General features: G+C 42.7%; 3 protein-coding genes across 5 annotated transcripts; 2 read left to right on the forward strand and 1 right to left on the reverse strand.

Annotated features, from left to right (window-relative positions):
- The first annotated feature begins 494 nt into the window (after positions 1-494).
- On the forward strand, positions 495-13,425 carry fermt3b (FERM domain containing kindlin 3b). 2 transcript variants are annotated; one of them, XR_013964715.1, is made up of 16 exons: positions 495-659; positions 2,017-2,141; positions 2,619-2,852; positions 3,241-3,357; positions 3,941-4,109; positions 4,209-4,311; positions 4,560-4,667; positions 5,614-5,754; positions 6,436-6,482; positions 6,840-6,964; positions 8,052-8,158; positions 8,572-8,799; positions 9,510-9,634; positions 10,308-10,449; positions 11,505-11,802; positions 13,315-13,425. XR_013964715.1 is itself a non-coding variant. In XM_080773667.1 (15 exons), exons 2-15 carry the CDS (start codon positions 2,018-2,020, stop codon positions 11,682-11,684), a joined length of 1,950 nt encoding a protein of 649 aa, XP_080629793.1. In that variant the 5' UTR covers positions 495-659; position 2,017; the 3' UTR covers positions 11,685-12,103. The 2 variants fall into 2 exon arrangements, 1 of the variants encoding a protein (XP_080629793.1); XM_080773667.1 differs by lacking the exon at positions 13,315-13,425 and having other exon boundaries at positions 11,505-12,103.
- On the reverse strand, positions 12,235-18,443 carry trpt1 (tRNA phosphotransferase 1). The gene is made up of 9 exons (XM_080773668.1): positions 18,368-18,443; positions 18,075-18,187; positions 17,070-17,205; positions 15,951-16,032; positions 15,564-15,733; positions 15,008-15,185; positions 13,844-13,900; positions 13,617-13,727; positions 12,235-13,437 (listed from the first exon to the last, which is right to left on the reverse strand). Exons 3-9 carry the CDS (start codon positions 17,160-17,162, stop codon positions 13,346-13,348), a joined length of 783 nt encoding a protein of 260 aa, XP_080629794.1. The 5' UTR covers positions 17,163-17,205; positions 18,075-18,187; positions 18,368-18,443; the 3' UTR covers positions 12,235-13,345.
- Positions 18,444-18,540: 97 nt separating this feature from the next.
- On the forward strand, positions 18,541-21,900 carry zbtb3 (zinc finger and BTB domain containing 3; the record flags this gene model as incomplete). 2 transcript variants are annotated; one of them, XM_080774282.1, is made up of 4 exons in its annotated part: positions 18,542-18,582; positions 18,878-18,992; positions 19,535-20,367; positions 20,727-21,900. In XM_080774282.1, the coding sequence occupies exons 3-4, from the start codon at positions 19,538-19,540 to the stop codon at positions 21,898-21,900; spliced, it is 2,004 nt and encodes a 667-aa protein (XP_080630408.1). In that variant the 5' UTR covers positions 18,542-18,582; positions 18,878-18,992; positions 19,535-19,537. The 2 variants fall into 2 exon arrangements, with proteins under 2 accessions (XP_080630409.1, XP_080630408.1); XM_080774283.1 differs by lacking the exon at positions 18,878-18,992 and having other exon boundaries at positions 18,541-18,582.
- Between the last annotated feature and the right edge of the window lie 1,906 nt (positions 21,901-23,806).

Genomic DNA, 23,806 nt, shown 5'->3' on the forward strand with positions numbered 1-23,806 from the left:
GCCTATTGGTGTATTATCTTCTCAATATCCCAAATCACTGATCATGCTTCCTCCTCCTTCATCATCCTTGTCAATGCTTTAATTGTCTTGTCTGGGCTGCTTTAGCTCAACTTGATATCTTCATAAATAAAACCAAGGTTTTAGTCATGTAATGGAAACCAGATTACAACATTATTCTAAATGCCCGTACTGAGTTAATGACAGTACTGTGAATGTGTGTGTGGGTGTTTATCTTAGACCTTACAGTTTCCTCTATCACACACATACACCCTGCAACTTACATTGCTTAATAAGACCCCCCTAGTGTCACTCTGTCTCCACTCACTTATAGGCCTACCGACTACCGTAGTATACTTCCTCTTGGCGGAAACTGACAAAAGAGGAACGCCATCTTTTGACAGAATTGACACACACATACAAACCCACAGACACACTGACTGACACACAACCAACACTGTTGCACAGATCACAACCTACTCACCCAGCCAGAGAGAGAGAGCGAGAGAGAGAGAGAGAGAGAGAGAGAGAGAGAGAGAGAGATGAGCAGTAGAAGGTTTTCGTAGAACCATACATTGTTTCAGAGTACGAGAAGAGGTGCGGAGGCTCCCTGAAATATTTTTAAATCCACAAAACTTTGGATTAAGGAGATACAGTACACTGTAAGTATTTCAAAAGAGTGTGTACTTACATGTGTGTGTGTGTGTGTGTGTGTGTGTGTGTGTGTGTGTGTGTGTGTGTGTGTGTGTGTGTGTGTGTGTGTGTGTGTGTGTGTGTGTGTGTGTGTGTGTGTGTGTGTGAGAGAGAGAGAGAGAGTGTAGACTAGAGAGTGAGAGACATGAACAGAGAAAAGCAAGAGAAAGACCTAAAGGGAGGTAAGTGGCTGGGGGGCCTGCATGTGTAAATGTTCAGAGTCACAATACTTGAGTAACTTAGTTACTGACAGGCCTCAAATCAAACTTTACTTAAAGTATTGTAAGTGTACTCTGAGGGAAAGAGACAAATGCAGAAACAGACATATAGGTTCACGGTGGTTTGAATTTGAGATGGCCAATTTAATTGCAATACGGCTAATCGGGTATACGTGGCGATTCAAAGGCTTATAGTCACTTTATGTCTATGACGATGACTCATGACGATGACTGTGACAAATACAACATATGGGTCAAAGAGTCATATGAGTCTTCACAACTGTTGCAAAGATTTTTGTGATGCTGGAAAGATCCCTGCGCACGCATGCATGCATTCATATACATACACACACTCACATACGCATGCATGCATTCACATACACACACACATACGCATGCATTCATTCACATACACACATGCATGGACACAAATACACTAAGTGGGTGACTGGATATAGGATTGGACAGACATGCTGGGTCTGAAAGCGGAAGTGTGCATCCCTGGAGATTGTCGAACTCAGAAAAAGGAAGTGCTCATCATCAGAATGGGCATGTCATTTCAACCAGCTCACCGTGTGTGTGTGTGTGTGTGTGTGTGTGTGTGTGTGTGTGTGTGTGTGTGTGTGTGTGTGTGTGTGTGTGTGTGTGTGTGTGTGTGTGTGTGTGTGTGTGTGTGTGTGTGTGTGTGTGTGTGTGTGTGTGTGTGTGTGTGTGTGTGTGTGTGTGTGTGTGTGTGTGTCATGTATCATGTGATGATTTTCTCAAATTCTCTCCTTTCTATGACTGGCAAGTTATCCTCAGTTAAAGGGACCTAATAAGGCAGCTATTAGGTCCCTTTAACTTTAAATAAAACATTTAACTAAATATTGACTTGAGATGTTGTAGATAAAGGCCCGAAGGTTCAAGACATAGGATCATCCATCTCTGTTTCACTATGTAATAAATAGAACAACCCACTTTCAGCATGTCTAGAGCGCTACTTTTTAATTTGAACACTTACTATGCTCTAGTAGAGTCTAGTCTATCAGATATATTAACATGGAACTCAATGTTGTATGGATTTAAAATAAACTCTTTCTTTCTTTCTTTCTTTCCTCCCTTCCTCCAGAATGGCAGCGTGGGACCTGAAAGTCACAGTGGAGGACCTGGGCCCTGATGCCATTCCCATCACCATCAGTGTGACCTCTGACCTCCACATAGGAGGAGTCATCCTTAAACTGGTGGAGAAGACACGTGGGTCACTGTGCCTTTATCTCCATGTCTGTCTGTCTGTCTGTCTGTCTGAAGGCTCATACATACTCCAGTTTTTGGTGATAGGTTATCACCGCGGTGTAGTTTTAAAAGGGTTGGAAAACTACACCATTACGTCAGTCGCGGTGATGATCAGCTATCACCGCGGACACAGACCCATCTCTCTGTTTTTACTATCAGACAAGTCTTTTCACTCTGGAGCTATCACCCCATTCACTGATTGGTCTAGAAGTTGGGTAAACCACAGGGAGGCAGGGTCAATCCTTAAGGACATCACCGCGAGTATGATGGCCTCAACTCTTGTATGTAAGAGCCTTGTCTGTCTGTCTGTCTGTCTGTCTGTCTGTCTGTCTGTCTGTAAGGTCAATTTCCAGGCCATACATAAGCACACATATTTCACTTGTATCATTGAAAGAGTCTTCAACCTATCTTCTGACCTACATGTGCGTTTCTCTGCAGAGTTGAAGATTAACTGGTCGGACCATGCCCTTTGGTGGGTACAGAAGACGCAGTGGTTGCTGCGGACATCATGGACACTGGAGAAGTGTGGCATTCACGCTGACGCTCTGCTAACATTCATGACCCAGCACAAAGCCTTGAGGCTGGGCCTGCCTAACGGCATCACCGTCAGACTCAAAACCTGCTTCTCATGTCCCATGTTCCACACGGTGATGGGGCTCTGCAAGATGTTGAGTACGTCTGGGTGGGAAGTTAGTTAGCTCACCCACCCACTCACTCACTCACTCACTCACTCACTCACTCACTCAAACACAACTAAATATGTCCATTAACGACGTACATGAAATGGGTGTTACAAGAGTAGCCTGGCCCAGCCTGTGTGGTTTCTGGTCTAGAGGGGCCGGTGCCAGTCGAAAACAGGCGGTGGATCCTATTGGTTCACTGATCTGAACACCCGCCCCCGTCTGGCTACCGATGCTAGCCAAAAAGTGGCCCTGACGTGATCTGAACACGCAAACTTCTCATCTAGAATCAGACCTATACCTCACAAACGATGAATAAATCTGCTACAAAAATCGGTTAATTGCTCATGTTATATCTTCTTCTAATCTTCCTTCCATAGACATCCGGCATCCCGAAGAACTTTCCCTCCTTCGACCAGTGGAGGAGAAGAAGAAAAAGAAAGATAAAAATGCGGTTGAGGAGATATATGATCTTACCGAAGTGCCACTCACGTCAGGTACTAGCCTATACACATGAATATATACTTTAAGGGTGCAGATATTTTACGTGCCTTAGCTGTCCATTATGCAATTTTGTTTTTTTCCGTTTTTTCATTTAAATTCAAATACAGATTTTAGATAAAGATCACTATCACAACGCAGTATTCATTCATCTATGTCCTTAGATGCTGCTATTTTGTTAAATAATTTGTGGTCAGCCAAAAACAAATCTATATATATTTATTTTTTACATAAAACCTCAAATTGTTATGCAGTTGTGGATAACACTGAGATGACATGTTAAATGTGCGTCTCCATAAACATACATCTCTCTGGGCCCGGGTATAGTTTTAACCTGTTTTACTAACCAGGTACCCGCATTTTATAAGTTGTATGCTTTCCTGTGTATTTCTGAATTGTAGAAAAACTGTGGAAAATGTGTCAGGGCTGAGGGACAAGGCAGAATACAAATATTAAATATAGGCTTATCAAAACATGTTGAGGCATGAATAACCAAATCAGCCAACTTTTTAGGACACACTGACAGTTCCCATGACAACCCTGTTGTTCTCCTCCTGCTTCTCTCTTTCCGCCCCTCAGCATCACAGCCGTGCTCATATAATGGCATGCCGCCGCATTTCATGGACTCGCCCAAGACGGAGGCGGTCTATAAAATGCTGTCAGTCACCCAGCCTGCTCCCGCCCCAGAGGGCATAGCCAAACTGTACCGTCCAGCCAGTGTGGTAGACAAGGCTCACATCAACAGCAGGTTAGCTCTAACAAGGACGTGCATGTGTGTGCATTTTTAACACGCACACAAACAACACAGTGAAACTGGACTCTCTCTGTCTCTCTCGCTCTGTCACAGGTGGTTGGACTCATCGCATACTCTGATGAAGCAGGGGGTTCAGGAGAATGACAGACTCTGGCTGCGCTTCAAATACTATTCTTACCATGACCTTGAGCCCAAGGTGTGTGTGCGTGTGCCATTTATTTTCTATCACCTGTTCCAAATCCCTCTTTCACACCCTGCTCTCCTCTGCCCTGCTCTCCTCTTCCCTTCATCCTTCCATTCTCATTTCTCCTCCTCACACCTTCTCCATGATGTCATTGTTATCCCTCTTTGCCTCCCATACTGACAATCCCCAACCATTCTCCCTTCCCACTCACCTCTCCTGCTCTCTCTCTCTCTCTCTCTTTCTCTCTCTCTCTCCCCCAGTATGATGCGGTGCGTCTGACCCAGCTGTATGAGCAGGCCCGCTGGACCATCCTGCTGGAGGACATTGAATGCACTGAGGAGGAGATGATGTTATTTGGAGCTCTCCAGGTACACAAAGCTGCCACAGGACTGCCACTATATACTGTAGCTCTACTGCTGGTTTTACATCCTATACCAGACGGAACGTGGTGAATCACATTCACCCGGTGTCCTTGCCCCTCCAGTCAGGGAGATGTGATGTGCTATAACTTTTGTACCTTAGGTCGTACAACACATTCTTTTGACTTTTGGCCATGCACATTTTGTCTAATTAGGTTTTCCGCCATTTCACATTTTACCATTTGGATATGTGGATCTGGACCCTCAGATCTAGTCCGGATCATCTTCCTGATTCTAAATGTAAAATCAATATAAAGTTGACAAAAAAACTAAAACAAGGCAATGACTTGATGGTGACGATGATGGTTTTGTAATGTTATATATTGGCAGACATACCAGCTCAGTGGCGTTATGGTTAGAGTTTCCGCCCTGAGACTGGGAGGTCGGGGTTCAATCCCCAGCCGGGTCTAGGGTGCAAACTGTACAAAGGGAACTATACATAAATGTCCCGAGGGGATTTCTGGTGGCTATACTTTCTAGCTCATAATTTATAGCATATTATAGGATAAAGTTTATTTGGGTGTGGAAAGAAAATTGGTGTCTCTATTCAGCTCCAGGGTTAGTTTGATGGCTCTGGAAATATTTAATCATCACAAATACAGATTAGATTGTCCTATATACCACAGGACCAGCGTATGGTATCTTAAATTGAGTGGCAATCTCCAACACTACCATCTGCCTCTAATGTAATCAAAAACTTAGAATAACCTTTTGTCTGCCCCTGTCTCCCTGACTATGCTCCAACTCCTCTTTCTGTCTGTCTGTCTATCTCCTTTCTCTCGACTGCACGCACGCACGCACACACACACACACACACACACACACACACACACACACACACACACACACACACACACACACACACACACACACACACACACACACACACACACAGTATCACATCAGCAAGCTGACTGTGTCAGTGCCCCAGGCGTTGACTTCCAATGCCGCTATGGATGATCTGGAATCAGCCCTGCAATGCCTGGAGGTGAAAATGGAAGGGGAGAGCAGCGCTGCCACTGCCTCTGATATGCTGGTCAGATATTTTGGATTATACTTTATTTATTATGATGGGGGTCCTGGAGGGCAGCCTCCTCCTACTGGGAGTCGGGTGAAGTTATGCTCACTCCAAGTCTGTTTTACAATTCCAGTTTAGGGAAAAGAAAGCTGGCTGATTCCTATAGTGTTCAAGGGCAAATACAACTACTGTATACTGTGTGTGACTATGTTTACTTTACTACACTAAACATAAAATAAATTCTCTGTTGGTCATTGTGAATTGCAACTAGCTTCTCTTTAACTTTTGAATAACTTTTAGTTTCACTTTCAAAGCAGCATTGAGTTCTGCTTTTGCAAATGCTGGTTCTATAATTTTGCTATCGAACACATTATTGATCGATTGATTTAAAACTTTATTTCACAGTATGCCTGCAGAATGGGTACATTTCAAACGTCAATACAAAGTCAATACAAAGATTGTTACTTTGTGGATGAATCATGATAAAGCACTAAACTTGTTTACAACAGAGTCCACCTTTTTCAATTCATCAGAACATTATTTAAAGATGTACAAATCATCATATAAAGGGCTACATCATATAGCTGAGACAGATTAGAAAATGAGGCCAAAATACATTTATATTTAGCATGTTGCCACGATCAGAGAGAGAAGAGAGTCAACTTTAATCTTCTTTCAAATGTTTTATTTCTCAAACAGGATAACATGACGGCACCACAGCTCAATGATTATCTGAAGTTATTCAGGTAAAAAACTAGTTTCCAGGATCTCGGTTTTGTCCAACACAAATTCCTTCTCTTTAACCTCTAATAACAGCTTAATCATTGTAATAACACATGCCATATAATTACTCACAGTTCTTCTTCATTCATAAACTTACAAACAAAGCTTCTTCTTCAATTCATTTGTCAGTGTAACTGACAGGCTATGACCTATATAATTCTTTCTGAAATGTCATACATTTCTAATTGCAATTTTCTTCTCAACCTTTGACTCGTTTATGTCGTAGAGACAACGTATTTACATGACACCGAAATAAACAGAACTATAGCTCTCAGATCGTTTTGAACACCTGCTTATACCAGCTTGACTGTCTGTTTCAGACCCAAGAGGATGACACTTAAGCCTTACAAACAGTATTGGTTCAAGTTCCAGGATACCTCGATATCTTACTTCAAGAGCAAAGAGGAGAGCATTGGAGAGGCCATTCAACAGATTAACCTCAAAGGTATGAAATGTATTATAATGTTATTCCTATCATATTTCATTTGTAAATTTACCAAAAGGTCTCACATTTACAGTTAGAACAAGACCATTATTAACGAAGCCCTCATCACAACATCACGGCCTCATCCTGTATATCCACTTATGTCATGTCACGTTGACCTGTGTTTGTTTGTAATTGTTCCCACTTCCCAGTGCACTCACTGCACTTAGTGCACTAGCAGCGCTGAGAGTTGGGATTGCATCATTGTATAAGCATATGCTGCCTCCCAGTTATACCTTACAGTAATTTCAAGACAAAGTAAAATTCAAGTTTAATCAAGCTGTTTTAGTGTATTTTTCTACTTGGCTGTGCTGTATGCTGTTCATGCTTTGAAGTCCGATAATACACACTGACACACCCAAAAAAAAGGAAAAACATTAATAATTATTAATTATTACAATTATGACGTCATGAATGGGCCGCCCCTGATCACAATACCCCCCCCCCCCTCCAACACACACACACACACACACACACACACACACACACACACACACACACACACACACACACACACACACACACACACCACCTACTGTATGCACAACATTCACTTTCTAATTATTTTGTCTCACTTAAGTAAATAAATAGCCATGGGCAACTCAAACCAACACCACAGCTTCATATTTATGCTACTATGATCTGGCATTGATCGGCCTCTGCTCATTAGTTCTCGGCATGGGACTGCAGACCTGACAACGGTTTTCCTCTCAATTCTTCATGAAGCCTTACGTTAATGAAACCAATGAGACCTATGTGGTGACCCATGTTTAGTATACTCTGAATTGGACTACAGGGCTCTCTTGTAAAATCAAAGAAAACTCATATATTCCAAAGGGACCTTTCAATGGAAAAGAACAAGCGCTACAGACACTAATGATGTTGAATAAATAAATAATAAAAATGAGCCAAACCAGCACAACACTGTGACTTCAAACTTGACCCATGACCTCTGTATAAGTCATCCCTACTCGCTCTAATTAGTCTCCTCTGTACTGTATCTAATACAAGCAAAATGTCATACATTCTATCGATGCTCTGCATGCAGGATGTGAAGTGGCTCCAGACGTCAATGTTGCGGGACAGAAGTTCCTCATCAGATTGCTGATTCCAGCCCCTGAGGGCATGAACGAGGTCTATCTACGCTGTGAGAATGTAAGACACTTGTTGTTTATACAGTGAATACACTGCTAGCATGCACACACACATTTACACCAACACAAAACACATGTCGTGCACACACTTTCTCACACCTATCTTTTTCCTGCTCTCCCTTTCACACATCCACACTTATCACTTTTATCTTTCATGCTCATTTCTTATACTCTTCATTTTGCTCCCTTGATGTTTTTTTCTTTCTTTCTTTTAGTCAACTTGCATAATATATTTATATAATACACAAATAGGTATAGTTACTAGTTACAATAAATACTGCTCTAAATACATAACAAATTACAAGTTATATTCAGGGTTCACTGTCTGTAACAGTAGCTTACATCCCATGCCCTGTTCTGCACCTGACTTCATGATTAAATTTGCCTTTGCTGTGTGACTCCGGCTATCTCCAGGAGCAGCAGTACGCCAAGTGGATGGCTGGATGTAAATTGGCTTCCAAAGGGAAGAGCCTCGCAGACGGCAGCTACCAGAATGAGATCCAAAACATTCGTTCTTTCCTAGCCATGCAGAAGGCAAACCCCAGCTCCAGCAGCAGTGCTGTAGCTCCAGACGAAATCATCAACACCTACAGCCTGGTCTCACCACGTTACCGCTACCAGAAGAAGTACAAGGTCAAACAGGTACTGCACAGGACGGGAGCAATAGCATTTGTGTTCAAAGTTCATGCCTATAATCACTCATTCAGGCATGCATACATGACGTTAAAGTTAAAGGCTGAGCTCAAAGTAAAGATTTGCATAGCACATAGGCCTACAGTAGATATTCAAAAACAATTATCTGTGCATACTGTATATATGTGCTGAGTCACATACTCCCGCAAATTAAATAAATATAACAGCTGAACACTTAAAAACCTTCAGCACATTCCTTAGATTCCCTATAGAAGAGACTGGTACAGGACCCCTATACTGTATATCCCCAAGTAACCTAATCCAGATACTGTATACTGTGTCTCAGAGACATTATGGACAAAAACAAAAACCTTTGATATAGGTCCGTTGGTTACTAGACATACCAACAAGTTACCAACAGTCCTACAGTCATTAGTCAGACAAACCCGTGCTGCGGGTTACAAATCACCCATGCTGCAGATTAAAAATCACCTGTGTCTCCAGACATGCGTGGCAGGTTAAAAATCACCCGTGGGTTCCTGTGAGGTTAGGGTTTGGGGAGGGTGTCTGACTCTGGTGTGTGTCACAGTGTGACTGTCTAACTATAAACACATGCACCCGGTCTGCATGCTGTGTCCAACAACAACTAATCTGAGTTCTGCATGTACATGTATGATCACATTAAAGATGACATCCTGTACCCGCTTTCTTCTCTCCAGTTGACGCCTCGCATCCTGGAGGCCTATCAGAATGTGGCTCAGCTCTCACTGACTGAAGCCCAGCTGCGTTTCCTGCAGATCTGGCAGGCCCTGCCTGACTTTGGCATCTCATATGTTGTTGTCAGGTGCGTAGCGTCTGTAATCGAACGTATAGCCAACTATGGTGCACCAGCAGCTGACCCTGCTTAACCCGTTGACTGCACAAACAATCGTAATGTTCCTTGGTTCGATTCCAGTAAGAGACCATGGTGAAATGTTTTTCTCCCCCCTATCCCTTGTCCCTTGTCTCACTATGCTGTCCTAATCTAAATAAAGCAAAAATTATCTAAACGTTGTTTTATCGCATAAAGCAGTGGTTCTCAACTTCCAGGATATCCTGAGGTCCTTGAGTGGATTCCTTGGGGCCACAGCTAAAGTATTGATAGTTTAGGATTAGGAACCAGATGGATGATTATGGGTCTGTTACTCGGAGACTGTACAAATAATTGTCGACTGGAGTGTACAAATGATTGTACAAATCTCCAAATGGACCCTTACAGATCCAACTCTCTGAGTTGGATTTTACAGTGTAGGTCCCAGAGATAAAAATCTAATGGGCGTCCGTGGCCAAAAGCATAATCAAAATGGGTCCTTGAAAAAGTTGAGAACCACTGATATAAATGTAATGGTTTGCCAAATAATGGTGCTAGAATATCAGTTTAACATTCTACCAGCACACGTCTGCACAACAGTGTTACACACTTAAACCATTAAAGTCTGGGTGTTGAATGAACTGACAGCTGGCATCTGGCTTGGCAGGTTCAAGGGCAGCCGTAAGGATGAGGTACTGGGCATCACTCCCACCCGCCTGCTCCGTATCGACCTGGCGGTGGGAGACGTGGTGAAGACCTGGCGCTACAACACCATGAGGCAGTGGAACGTCAACTGGGACATCAAACAGGTAATTTATACCTTTTCATTACCTCTGTCCGGGCAGTCAATCACTAAATGTTATGTCATTGTATTCCTACTTACATTATTTTAAATACTAGTTCCATTGGTCGTATCGCCATGCATCGCCATGCATTGTTTTATACGTGGCAGTTTTGTTCAGTAATTATTTGAAGAATAGGAGCGGGAGATCCAGGTTCGAATCCTGCGCGTTGTTTCCTGGGCTATGTTTCCTCCAAAGTAAAACATTCTGCTGTTGAGTCGACTGAATCAAGTGCAAGTTCAGGAAAATATACCCCATCCTTATTGATTTTGACCCAAAAGTAAATAATCTCTTCAGGACAGCCTACTGCTGCCAAATATTGTGCAGGTGAAGAAATATTGTGCACTCAAATATTGTGCAGACTGCTGACAAATATTGTGCAGGTGAATAATCTGAACTTGAGCTCCACCTTGAGACAGACTTTGCCAGTAATACTGGCTTTCTAAAAGATGCACTATACAGGTACATGTTCATCATACATCATCATGATAAATGGCACTGCTCTCTTCACATGGGTGTGATTATTTTTGCTTAGGCACAAACTCCACTACACCCCCATCTTGGCATTTGTGGCCAATACAGTTAAAAGAGGGCAGTTCTGGCCATTTAACCCATTCTGACCGGGCACCCATTTTGGTGTCGGCATCATGTTATGCTTTAGCTATTTAAAAATAGCAGATCTACAAGCTCATATCGCGCCACCGAGTGGCGCGATACGAGCTTGTAGGTCTGCTATTTTTGAAAAAATCGAAGAACGACTGACATTTTTAGAATCTGATCTCAGGTCAGAATGGGTTCATCAGACCAGTGTGTGTCCCGTGGAAACCTCGTATGAATCTGATCTCAGGTCAGAATGGGTTAAGATGAACTGAGCTTATCTTGAAAATGTCGCCACTATCAGCCATTATCTGCTTGAGTGGAACTGCTTTTTGTCCCCACATGTCTGATATCTTTTCTTCCTCTGTGTCGTGTGTGTGTGTGTGTGTGTGTGTGTGTGTGTGTTTGTTTCCTCAACCTTACAGGTGGCCATTGAGTTTGATGGCAACGTGAATATCGCCTTCACCTGTGTGACCGCAGACTGTAAAATTGTTCACGAATTTATCGGAGGTTACATCTTCATGTCGACACGCAACCGCGAGCAGAGTGACACACTCAACGAGGAGCTCTTCCACAAGCTGACCGGTGGCCATGAAGCTCTTTAGAATAGTTACAAAAATACAATGAAGAAAAACATGAACTATAAATAACAAAAAAACAAAGTCAACACATCAATCTATAAATCACACCATCCATCGACACATCTGGTTTTGAGGAGCCCAGGTAAACTCATGTGATCGCACCTTTCTGTCACTCATTCACTCTTATTTTGAAGCTGCCCCAGTGGTCAGAAGAGTAAACTTGTATTTCGTGGTCGACATCTTCATCTGGTTTTAGAAATGAGGTTGAGGAACTAGGCTACTGAAGTGAGTGCAGTCCAGAGTGCATCCATTACATCGATATCGGTATCAAGCCCAGAGTTGTGTGCCCCAGTAGAAAATGTCCATATTCATCTTTGTATAAGGAATGGTTCAGTCCTGTATCAATGTTGGTCTGCATCTCGTGTGTCAAGTCTGCCCTGAGGGTAGCAATATTATTTAAAGCAACTTGATTAGAGCAATTTGCTTAGAGTAACTATATTTGCCAAGTGTCATGTCAGCGACGTGCACAGTATGCAAAAACACATTGAAATATTAATCACGTACTGTAGTCTCATGAATAAACAAAGGTTTATTAAAATAAATAGAGCTGTGAAGTTTTCGTTCCACACTGGAATTCACTCATATAATCATGATTCCTAATCCCATTTGCATTTTAATTGCTGTCTGTCCTTATGGTAATGGCATATGCTGCCATTTTGAGCTATTTCGTATGCAGGAAGCTTCAAACTAATTATCTCCCCTTGGCATAGCCTATTGTGTATATGTTTGTTCTCTATCTCAGAGAACAGTTAAGGAAGTCAGTTACTCAAACCACAATGTCTGCCAGTTTCCATCCAACAGTATCTTCACTCCCATACTCACACACAGGAAACCCTGCCAGTGTTGTCCTTAAAGGGATAGTTCACCCTCAAAAGGACTTTTTCTCTATCGATTACTCACCCCATGGAGCCTTGAATTCATTTGTTCATTTGTCGCATTCCTGAGCCAATAATTTGATGATTGAAAGTATTGGTTTAGGAATGCAAATAAATTAATAAAAATCAGACCTGTCTATAGTGAGTGGTGCTGCTGACTGCACAACAGTGACACTTGGTGGTCAACAAATGCTATTTTCTACACTGTAGTCTGTACTGCACACTATAACTCAGCTTTCCACAGTATGCAATGTGAAGCTCAACAGTGCCACTTTGTCACCTGTTGGTACCCTAAACGGACATAGGGACGGACATACATAAATACAATTAATACATACATATACGGACATAATTGCTGTGGCTGCACCACTCAAACATTTAAGCCCATTCAAGGCTTCATGGGGTGTGTAATTGATAAAGTATTTTTTTGGTGGTGAACCTTTAAAGTCACTTTAACAATGCAATTATGTAAAAAGAAAAAGAAAGAATCTATGTTTCTCTCTAACCATTACACTAAGAGTGACCCTGACAAATGCATTCATTTTGCAATGTAACAATGTAAGACTGAACATTGTAACAATGTAAGACTGTAACAATGTAAGACGGAAATATACAGTAGTTGTCAATGTACTCTCATTAGAAGGGCAGGTTTCAACAACCAACATCCTATTGCAAGATTCACTAAACATCTCCCTTGTGATATTATTTCTTGACAATAGATGTTTCCATGGGAACAAGCAAGACAGTCAACTACTGGCTGCTGCCAAGATCAGCCCCTAGGCCCTTGATGTCCAAAGGCAGAGGATTATTCTCCTCTGTTATTTCCAGGGGCAGGGTGCACCCTGAAATGTAAGAGAATAAGTAACTGAATTTGGACGAGGAAGAAAATGTAGGGTTGATATCTATCAACAACAAAAAAGTAATCCATCCATAATCCATTCCTCCTTCTGTATATTTCAACTGTTTTCCATCCATCCATCCAGCCATCCATGCTAAGTGGTTACACAAAAGCTGGCCTTACTTGTCGGTATCAGTCTCAGAGCTCGGATGAAGTATCTGGGGGGAAGTATGCCCTCTGCATTCCCTGGAGTCAGCAAAACACGATTCTCTGACCAGAAGAACTGAATACCATCTGTACAGTCCCATACAAACATACAACATATAATGTTAAACACAACTGCGTATGTGCTAAGAGAAATATCTGTGATGTAGTATGTTGTTAAGAAGGTCATTTGTGGTTAGTTATACCTGCGAGGGCTTTGGGGACATCAATAAATATCGCCAGTTCACAGCCTTTTCTCATGCCTGGTGGAAGAACAGGTAATATGAATATGAGACAATTGATCATTTTCACATGATGGCTATGTTGTATCATGCTCAGTAGTGATGCTGCGCGGGCCGGCCCGTTGCCCGCAGGTCCCGCAGGTTGTCTCGCGGGGCGGGCGGACGGGTCAAGGTTTTCAGCGCAATTATCGGCTTGTTGTTCTGTTGTTCATCAATGTGTTGCTTATGAAAGGGCGCTTTAGCCCCTGCCTTTTTGACCATTGGAGAAAAGTGCCCTCTCCGTTCTGAGGCTCTGAACCTGACCGTCATCAGCGCAATGGGCACAGCTGCACCAAATCTTTGCGCGCGGTGCTGTGCAGGCGTGCACAGTGCGCTGCACGCACAGAATTATTGCAGACTCACACATCACATCACATTATCTCTCTCTAACGAGCGACCTGCTCTGCATGGGTTTTTCATATGGTGTCCTCCCCTCTCTCTCTCTCTCTCAACGCAATTGAATGGACTGGACTTGCTGGGTGTTGAAAAGCCGGTCATTAGGCTACTGTTTGTTTTTGCGGGCCGCGGGGCTGGCGGGCCGTTGATTAATATATTGTTTTGCGGGGCAGGTTGGTGCGGGCTGGCTCCCGTGGCGGGACAGGACGGGTGGGGCGGGTCGGCCCGCGCATCACTAATGCTCAGGGAAACACCACTCCTAACCACGCCTCATTAGGAGGCATTTATTGTTTTGTTTGGTGGGCATTGTTTATCTTTTCATTTGTCTCCTAAATCTTCCTCCTCAATTATTTCTTTGTCACACATAAGTGGTGGACAGTAACTACAATAAGTACAGTACTTACGTAAATATAGAGTATAAACATTTATAAATTGACTTTCACTCAAAAATACATTATGAATTAACCACTTATTTCTCTTCTCTATTTCAAATATTGTGAAAATAGCTGATCTACAATGTGTCGACACACTATGAGCTTGTCGATCTGATATTTTAACCATTTTTGAAATTTGTTCAAAAGTTTGAGTTAATGAATAGCAACGCACTGATACTACCAAGGGAATATAATTCGTAGTTTGTACTTTTGAGTACTCCGGTATTTACTTTTGTTCACACATACACCCACACCGTACCACTGATAACACCATCCTCCCCTGGCAGACCACGGGCCAAATGGATGTGTGTTCTATTCATCCTGCTGAGTCCCTGACGTTGGATGGAGCTCCAGTAACGCAGGTACGTGCCATGGACCGCCTCGACAGGACAGTCTGGAGAACCAGCTGCAACCGCCTTCAGCTCCAAATCTGTCACCTAACAATGACACACACAGAAATCTCTCTAGGAGTACGCTACAGGATTTGGAGCAGATTGAGCATGATGGCCTGTGGACATTTACAGAAACCTGGGTGAAAATCCAAGTTTATAATTTTTCTGTAGTCAGACTATGACTGAACATCGGCTTTCTTGCTAAGGGAATAAATTATGTAACTTGATCCATGTAAGAAAGGAAAAAAAATAAAGAATGAGAGATTGGGAGGGGAAAAAAAGCTTTTATGGCCAGTGTCCACTCAGAAGAACAGATTTGACGCACTAACTGACTATAATGGACACTTTATTTGTTTTTACTTATGTTTACCGTTGCTGTGTATTATGCTTCTTGTTCTTGTTTTAAATCTCTGCTCCATGTACCTGAACTGAGTGGCCCTGATTGGCTCGAATCTGTAGCCGGCCATCCTCTGGGTGAGGGCGGAGCTTGAAGCGCTGCTTGTCATCGGCCGCCGTGACTCTCTCCACATCTCCCAATGTGTACGAGCAGAACTGTGGGTGGGCCAGTATATTGTCCAGATATAGGTAGCCATCTGAGAGCCAAGGATGAGAGTTATGTCTATAATAATGCTATCTCTGGAGAACAAGCAGTGGCTACATATTTTGAAGATGACCCTGCAAGCTTGTACAGTATGTCTGCTATTTTTGGAACATCTTTGAAAAAAATCTTGAAACGGTGACAACTATACTGATTCAGTAGGCATTTGTAGAATCGGCCTCAGGTCTCAATGGGTGAAATACGCAGCTCACCTGTGGCCATGTGAAGACCCATCTGATTGGCTCCATGCCGTAAAGCATAGGTCAGAGACTTTGATAGACGGACATCTCTGTCCTGGAAGGAGGAATAAGGTACAGCTGTGGATGGATGTATTAGAACTCTCTCACACTGTTCTATTTAGCACTGGTGTAAATATAGAACCTAGGACCTTAATGGATACTTGGTTGGCACAGTCCGCCGCCCTCATAGCCTGACATGTTTGTTTTTTTGCGGCTTTAGCCTTTATTTTATATTTTTTATAGAGGGACAGACAGTAGGCTGACAGGAAATGGGGGAGAGAGATGGGGGTGTGACATGTAGTGAAGGCCGTCGGGATCGGGAATCGAACCTGCGGCACACTGCCAGACTTGGGCTACGGGCCAAGGTGCCTGGAGCGCTGAGCCACGGCCCAGGCCCTCATAGCCTGACATAAGTCAGCAGTCTCTGATGAGTTGATGAAGCCAAGGAACTTAGAATCAATTAAAAATATTTTGAAAAGTAAAAATCAGTGTTGCGTGCCATGGTAAACTCTTCACTCACAATTCCACATTCCTGAAGAATATCCCAGTGATCGAAACGTTGAATCAATAAACCAGTGGAGCTGAGTTTTTTCTACCAGTGTTGCGGAATCTATTTCTTCAAACTCTTCACTCACTCATTGATTCTTCACGGCGCAGAATTGTATTAAATTTCAATTCAAAGGAGCCAGTGGCATTAAGAAACATACCTTTACATGATTGATTGACTGAAATTTGTATTCACAGTTTGTATATTTCAAATATTGTCAATTGTCAATACAAAAACTATAAAAAGCCTTGTTTACATCAGAGTCCTCCAACAACATTGGCAACGCAAGTGTCAAAATATAATAAAAAACTATTTAAGGAGAAAACAGGGTTAGTACAGTTGGAAGGGGTACAGCACTGTGTTAAACAGAGCTGCTATGTCATAACATGTTATATATAATGTTATATAGTATAAAGCTTTTCTCAAAACATACAAAAACCTCAGAGCTAAGATACCGGTATTTTTAAAGCCAAATAGCAACTCTGTTATCACAACATTTCACAAATCTTGCTGCTGTGTTTGCACAATGCTGTATAATCACTCACCTCTCCAACACGTCTCCTGCCTCTTCCCTTTCCTCCCCTACTGCCATTATCCATTCTCCTCATGCCTCTTCCTCCCCTACTGCCACTATCCATTCTCCTCAGTCCAGTTGATGTCGTGTCAGTTACCTATATCCAGCTTTAAACAGAGCGCACCGTTAGTCCGTTATTGACATTGTATTAACCCATTTAGGCCTGACGTCAAAATTTATAAAATGTCTTCTAAATCCTGACAGTTTTCTGTCAGGATTTGCGTCACATTTTCACAATTAAAAAAAGAAAAACAGACCTACAAGCTCGTGGCGCGCTATGAGCTTGTAGATCTGCTATTTTTCAATAGCTAAATTATAACAATGTTTAAAACACCAAAAGGGGTTCCCGCCCAAATGACTTGTGCCATATACTTATATTGGTGGGAAATCACCAAAAAGCAATGCACAAGATGACAGGGGAGTCCACATCCATGTAAAGCATTTCACCGAAGATGTCCCCTGTGGACTGTCAAATGTAAACGCCATCTGTGTGACTGCTTGACACTCTTACACAAAATATTCTTGTCCTATTTATATGATATCTCAAGAATATTAACTCAATAAATGATTGTTTTTGTTTTTTAAGCTAGTTGAGATAAAGTAGTATGTGACAGGGGACTGGGAGAGGGTATGATAAACTCCCTCTGCTGCCAACAAAGAAAACAGTGAGATGCTAAATATTGTTCAATTTAAGCATTACAAAAAAGAAGTAATTAAGTAAGTAATATCAGACAGTAATATGTAAATAATGCGAATCTTCAATGCTCAAGTTTTAACATGTGAATGAGCCCAGTAAGATTGGATCATTCTAAGTCTAGTAGGTCAGATAGCTAACAGACAACTGGCCCATCATCTGTTGAACCCTGTCTACAAATAAGCCTTCTAACAGGAACAGCTGCATCTTAAATCAAACATGAACATAGCTGAATAGTAGTTCTTAATATACACTAAGGTCCTACTCCTAATTTATAGTCACCATTGAATAACTTTGGATGGATGGAGTTTTTCAGCCAGTAAGCCACTAGAATCCGATGCTGCAGATGTCAAGAAATACTGGTCTGGTCTGGTCTCGTCTCTCTCGCTCTGATTCTGTGTTACAGGAACATGAAACAAGCTTCAGTGTTTTCTAGGAGAATGAAACCTAAACTCCAGTCAACAGTCTGTCTGTCTCGACTCGAGAGACTATCGAATATTGTAAATGACTGTCTTGTGCCATATCATGATACTTAGCCTATAATGTGTATTGGTGTGGGTCCTGTGGGAAGTCACCAAAAAGCAATGCAGAAGATGACACGGGCGTCCACATCCATGGCATCCAGTTACTTTACAGTACTCAGATGTAAACAATCACACACGGACAGTGAACTTCCTATTCGTTCTAACACTCGGGCGGTAGGTGGCGCTGCTACACCACACTAGTTACCATTACCAACACAGAAGAAGTTTCACATTGTTCTAACAACATTGGAGCTCAGAAGCTGAAGGTAAAATAAAATATACTCAGATAATTATACTGTAGTGAGTTAATGTTTATTATGACAACAATGGGACACTCCGTAAACGCTTTGCTGTCGATTGCTGTAAATTAATTTGTAGAGGGGGAGCTAAGATAGCTAGCTTAGTCGATGTTTTCATCTATCTGGGCTAGTAGCTAATGTTAGCTACTTTTCGTGGAGGAGGCTGTGGCTGCGACATTCTGACCATTATGATGTCTTTTTTTTTTTACCATAGTTAATCCTGCTTTTCATTCTATTTCATTCTGTGTGTTTCATTATTAAGACCCAACTGAGGTCAACCTGATGACGTGGACGAGGAGTATTTTCTGCCACTGTCAACTCAGTTTTGACTTTTGAATGAAGCCAAGTCAATAATTACTCCAGCAGACTGAGCAGAGGTACATACAATTTATTGTTGTTGGTTGGTTCTTTTCACTCCTTTTTAGCTCAACTGATGGATGAAAAACTGTTACATCAGCCTCCTGGTTTGGTTATTATTGTTTGTTTTGTTTGCATTCCAAAAACAGATTTTATTCAGTTCCATATTAATTAATGGTAATGGATACTAGTTCATTATGTTATTTTGAGAATATTGGTTTGTTAGAAATATTTAGATTACTGTTGATTCCATAGAGGCGTAGACAATTAAACCAATCCCAAGAACCAATCCTGTTATGTTATGTCCATTATGGCCGGTACCATAAATACTTAAAATGGGCCCACCTCTTGCCCTCAACATGCCTGATCACATTATGTAATCACCCACTAAACCAGAAACCTATAAACGTATAACCCACATAGTCATCCAAGATTACTCAAGACGAGGTGCATGATTTGATGCAGTTTTCCACTAAGGATGATCACGCTGATTGCGTGAGAGTTGGCAGCTCTGCTCAAGATGTTCATTCTCTCTCTCTCTCTCTCTCTCGGTCTGTCCCAGGTGATGGAGTTCCCTCAGCACTCCCAACAGCTCCTCTCGGCTCTGCGCTCCCAGCGCCAGCGGGGCTTCCTGTGTGACTGCACCGTTCAGGTGGGCTCCTCTCGTTTCCTGGCTCACCGTGCTGTTCTGGCCTCTTTCTCGCCTTTCTTCCACATGTTCTACACCGATCCTCCGGGGGGCACCGGCGGTAATGACTCCGGCAGCTCCGTTACTCTGGACAGCGACATTGTTACAGCTGGTGCCTTTGGCCTGCTCTTGGACTTTGTGTATGAGGGTGTACTGCAAGTAGAGTCTTCTCTGCCGGTGGAGGACATACTGGCCGCGGCCAGTTTCCTGCACATGAACGAGGTGGTCCGGGTGTGTAAGAAACGACTGCAGAGAAGAGGGCCCCTGGCCGAAGCGGATAGCACTCGTTCTGAAGATGGTGTTGGAGCAAAGAGCGAGACAGAGATGGGGAGAAAGAGGGAGAGCAGGAGTGACTGTGGGGTTGAGTCTGGTGCAGATCACTCAAATGTGGGTGCCATGGCGGCATTTCTGCAATCGGCATCCACGGCAGTAGAGAGGAGTCAGCTGGACCCTGTGAAGTCAGAAAGAAGGGCGGATATTGCACTGGCACAGGTTCGCGCACACACCCCACTGAGCCCTGACCTAGCTGACACTACCCAGCCTGGCATGGAAGCCCCTCCTCTACACTCAGCTAGAGGACTGGTATTGGGGGTCACGCCAGGACAATCTGAGCCTTCCTCTGCAGCAGGTCATACCACACTGGGGCCTGGTGGTCAGGCTGGAGGGTCAGCTCTGTGTAGCCCCTGCAGCACCACTGAGACATACAGGTATGATCGTTAGAATCATTGTGGATTTCAAAACAAACTACATGAACATGGGGTTCCTTTTGCGTTTGGTTGCAGAATTTGTGGCATAGCTGCTAAATTGAATTTGATATGAACTACCAATGCATAAGCGGTTAAAACTAAACACTGAATGTACCCTTATAAATGAATTACTGTACCTGCCCAAAGGTAAGTTTTACTGGTATTGATAAGTCCTCGGATAGAAAAGAGAATGAGTGATTGACATTGCCTTAAAAAAGTTGGATCAGGATGTTATGTGATTGTGATTTGTTCTAGCATTGATGGCCTTTTTGTGAAACTGCAAGATTATGACCATCCTTTTCTGTCTCTGTCATCATCAGCCACAGCACTAACATTAGCCAGCAGCCCTCCTCTTCATCTTCTGCTGTTGTCCCTGTGAGCCAGGCCAGTGGTCGGTCAGTGGTCTCCATACCCCAGTCAGACCCCAGCCTCTCCCCTGGCCCCCAACAGCAAAGTCACTCAGTGCGCCATGACAGAGATAATTTTCAGATATCGTCAGAGACTAACCAGAGACATACACAGATCCAAACACTTCTCCATACACAAAGACAGCCCTCTGGTGATGATGTCCCGCAGGCACACCTCAAGCACAACTCCCCATCCCAACTCACACATCACCCAATTCGAATATACAATACTGTATCACTCCATCAACATAACACAGACCTTCAGCAGCCTCCCCAGTCCCAAGCCTCCCACGAGTCCCCAGCCTTGAACAGCTCTGGGGGGGAGATGTCGGATTTGAGGGAGAGAGGAGTGCCCCCTGGCCCAGATGATGGAAGATCTTTGGCCCTGATGCGCAGACAGAGGGTAGAGGATGAGGAGGAGGGTGAGGAAGCGCAAAATGGGGAGATAAAGAAAATAAAGGTGGAGGCCATTGTGATTTCTGATGAAGAACTGGAGGAAGAGGAGAGAGGGAGGACGAGAGGGACAGTGGTTGAAATCGAAGATGAATTTGATAATGATGATGACTTTAAACAAGATGAGCTGAATAGCCCACACTATCTCTCCACCCACCCACAAGGCCTCATGCAGATGGGTCACCAGTCTAGTGAACATTATTCCTTCCCTCTGTCTCCTTCCTCTGGTGCCGGGCCTTCGTCCCAGGACACCTCCTCCTTCCCTTCCTCTCTATTCCATCCATCCATGGCCTCGCAGCACTCTGACCATCCTATGTACGCACAGGACTTCCAGGATGCCGTGGGGGGTTTTGTGGAGGATGTGCCGACATGTGGGGTGTGCGGAAAGACTTTCTCTTGTGCATACACACTGAGGCGCCACGCCATAGTGCACACGCGCGAGCGCCCCTATGAATGCCGCTACTGCTACCGGAGCTACACTCAGTCAGGTGACCTGTACCGGCACATCCGCAAGGCTCATGATCAAAGCTTACCAGCAAAACGCAGTAAAGGGGATTCTGACCCTCCCTTGCTAATGCTACCACCACCACCATCTCCACCATCCCCGCCGCCGCCAGCACCACCTCTCAGCTAACACATATACAGTACATGCATGTACACACTAGTGTGGTATTTGGGGGGGGGGGGGGGGGGGGTCTCTGGTGATTTATTTTTATTCCAAGGGGGACAATGTAAATGATCCCACTCATAGATTTATGCTTAACCTGAACCCTGGACTGAAACGATAGTACACCTTAAAATAAAATAGACAACATTGCGCAAAAGCCAAGGCCATATGAAAACAGAAATGGACCACTGTGTGCCCTGTGCAGTTCCAACACTGTGACCATTTACTTAAACATGTCCCACCAGCTGCGCCTATTGTGTATGTATTGTGAGCAAGTGAATGAGCGATCATTGAATCGCTTCCAGTAATGTTTTTAATCAACCTGTCGCAACATGAACCACTGCCAGCTTCATGTGTCAAGGAATAGGACAGACTTGGAAATCGGTTGCTTTTGTGACATTTTAACCAATCTTAAAAATGTGGGAGATCACAGACAGATTTAGGCTATTTTCATCATATTTTAATTTTAATCATTAGAACATACACACTGACGATTCAATCAAGGTGCATGACCAGTTTGACCACTGGTGATACTGATCATATAAACTATTTCAGAGTGGCGTTTCCAGGGACTTGAGATCTCACAGTAAAACTTGCATGATCTAACATGACTTAAGAGCGGACCAATGTATCTCCCTACAGAAGAGATAACTAACGAAAACAAATGTGTTGAATTTCACTCACAAATATTGTTGATCCGTCACTTACACACGGTACAGAAACACACCTTATCTCTTATGAACAATAAAATGATTAGTGCCTCATTCAATTCCACTTCACTGACAGAGAAGAATCGGTTAAAACTAAAATATTCGATTTTGTGGTTATTTTTGTTTGGACTTCATCTGACAGAAGCGAGGGATTCGTGATCTTAACTTGAAAGATCATCTCATGAAAGATCATCAGGTATGTGGTAACCCACATAGTGAAATCCTCTGTTAATGTATCCATTGTTCTGTCCAAGTGTAACCAAATGGACCACCCTGATGTGTTTTAACAGAGGTGAATGTGAATGATGAACAAACAGAATGGCCATACGTCTGCAACTACAGATGCTGCGAAGTTTTTGGAAGAAGTTATAGGCAGATAACTGTAGAATTTCAGTAATGGTCGACCAATTTTAGGAGGAAAATAGACAATGACAGTTATCTCCATTTTATAGTAGGATTTATATTATTTTGGTTACCTCAGAAACAAGGTCCTGGGTTATTTCTGTGTTTCTAGATAGACATTGCACTATGATGCTGATACAATTGAGTGAAATCACCCCTCTTGATTAAATTGAGACTGGAATTTGAAATATTCATCAGAAAAACAATCATTCAGCTGTTTTTATTATCAATATTGACAAATGTTTTATAGCCTATAGGTGTGTTGTATGTGAGCTTTAAAATAGCTTTCATTTTTATGAAACAAAAACAAAATGTCCCACTCTGCTTTTTTCCACAAATCACACCCCACTCCAAATAGCTATATTTGTTCCTCTATATTGTATTTTGTATTAACAATTAATTTATTTTGTCATTTTCACACTTTTTTCATGGATTAATATACTCTCTCAATTCTCGACTGAACTTCTGATATTACGTAATTCTTTAGACTAGAAAAAATGAAGGTCAATATGTCTGAATGTGTATGAGGGACAGGGCTAAAATTCATACTTGTACAGTAGTGTCAGTAACTAGAGCCCTGCTGTTCACTGGACTAATTTTTATTATATTAATGAACTTATCTTTAATTGGGTGGCCTTGTTCTTGTATTCTTTTCTCAGTTTTATCTTTTCAACTAGTGTATTATATGAATTTGTGCCAACAAGATTTGTAAATATATAGTAGCATTGGACTGAGCAAATGTGTTCAGAAGAGTTTGCATC

Source organism: Protomyctophum bolini (assembly GCF_963924005.1).
Source record: "Protomyctophum bolini genome assembly, chromosome: 10".
Classification (NCBI taxonomy): Eukaryota; Metazoa; Chordata; class Actinopteri; order Myctophiformes; family Myctophidae; genus Protomyctophum; species Protomyctophum bolini.

Bases quoted from the DNA above. Each gene is read 5' to 3' on its own strand.
- fermt3b (XM_080773667.1), top strand. From the start codon at position 2,018: ATGGCAGCGTGGGACCTGAAAGTCACAGTGGAGGACCTGGGCCCTGAT. The intron at 4,312-4,559 runs GTGTGTGTGCGT...TCTCTCCCCCAG, and splicing joins ACCATGACCTTGAGCCCAAG to TATGATGCGGTGCGTCTGAC. The intron at 6,965-8,051 runs GTATGAAATGTA...CTCTGCATGCAG, and splicing joins TCAACAGATTAACCTCAAAG to GATGTGAAGTGGCTCCAGAC.
- trpt1 (XM_080773668.1), bottom strand. From the start codon at position 17,162: ATGGATAGTGGCAGTAGGGGAGGAAGAGGCATGAGGAGAATGGATAAT. The intron at 15,186-15,563 runs GTACATGGAGCA...TGTCATTGTTAG, and splicing joins ATCAGGGCCACTCAGTTCAG to GTGACAGATTTGGAGCTGAA. The intron at 13,901-15,007 runs GTACGGTGTGGG...TTCTTCCACCAG, and splicing joins GGAGGATGGTGTTATCAGTG to GCATGAGAAAAGGCTGTGAA.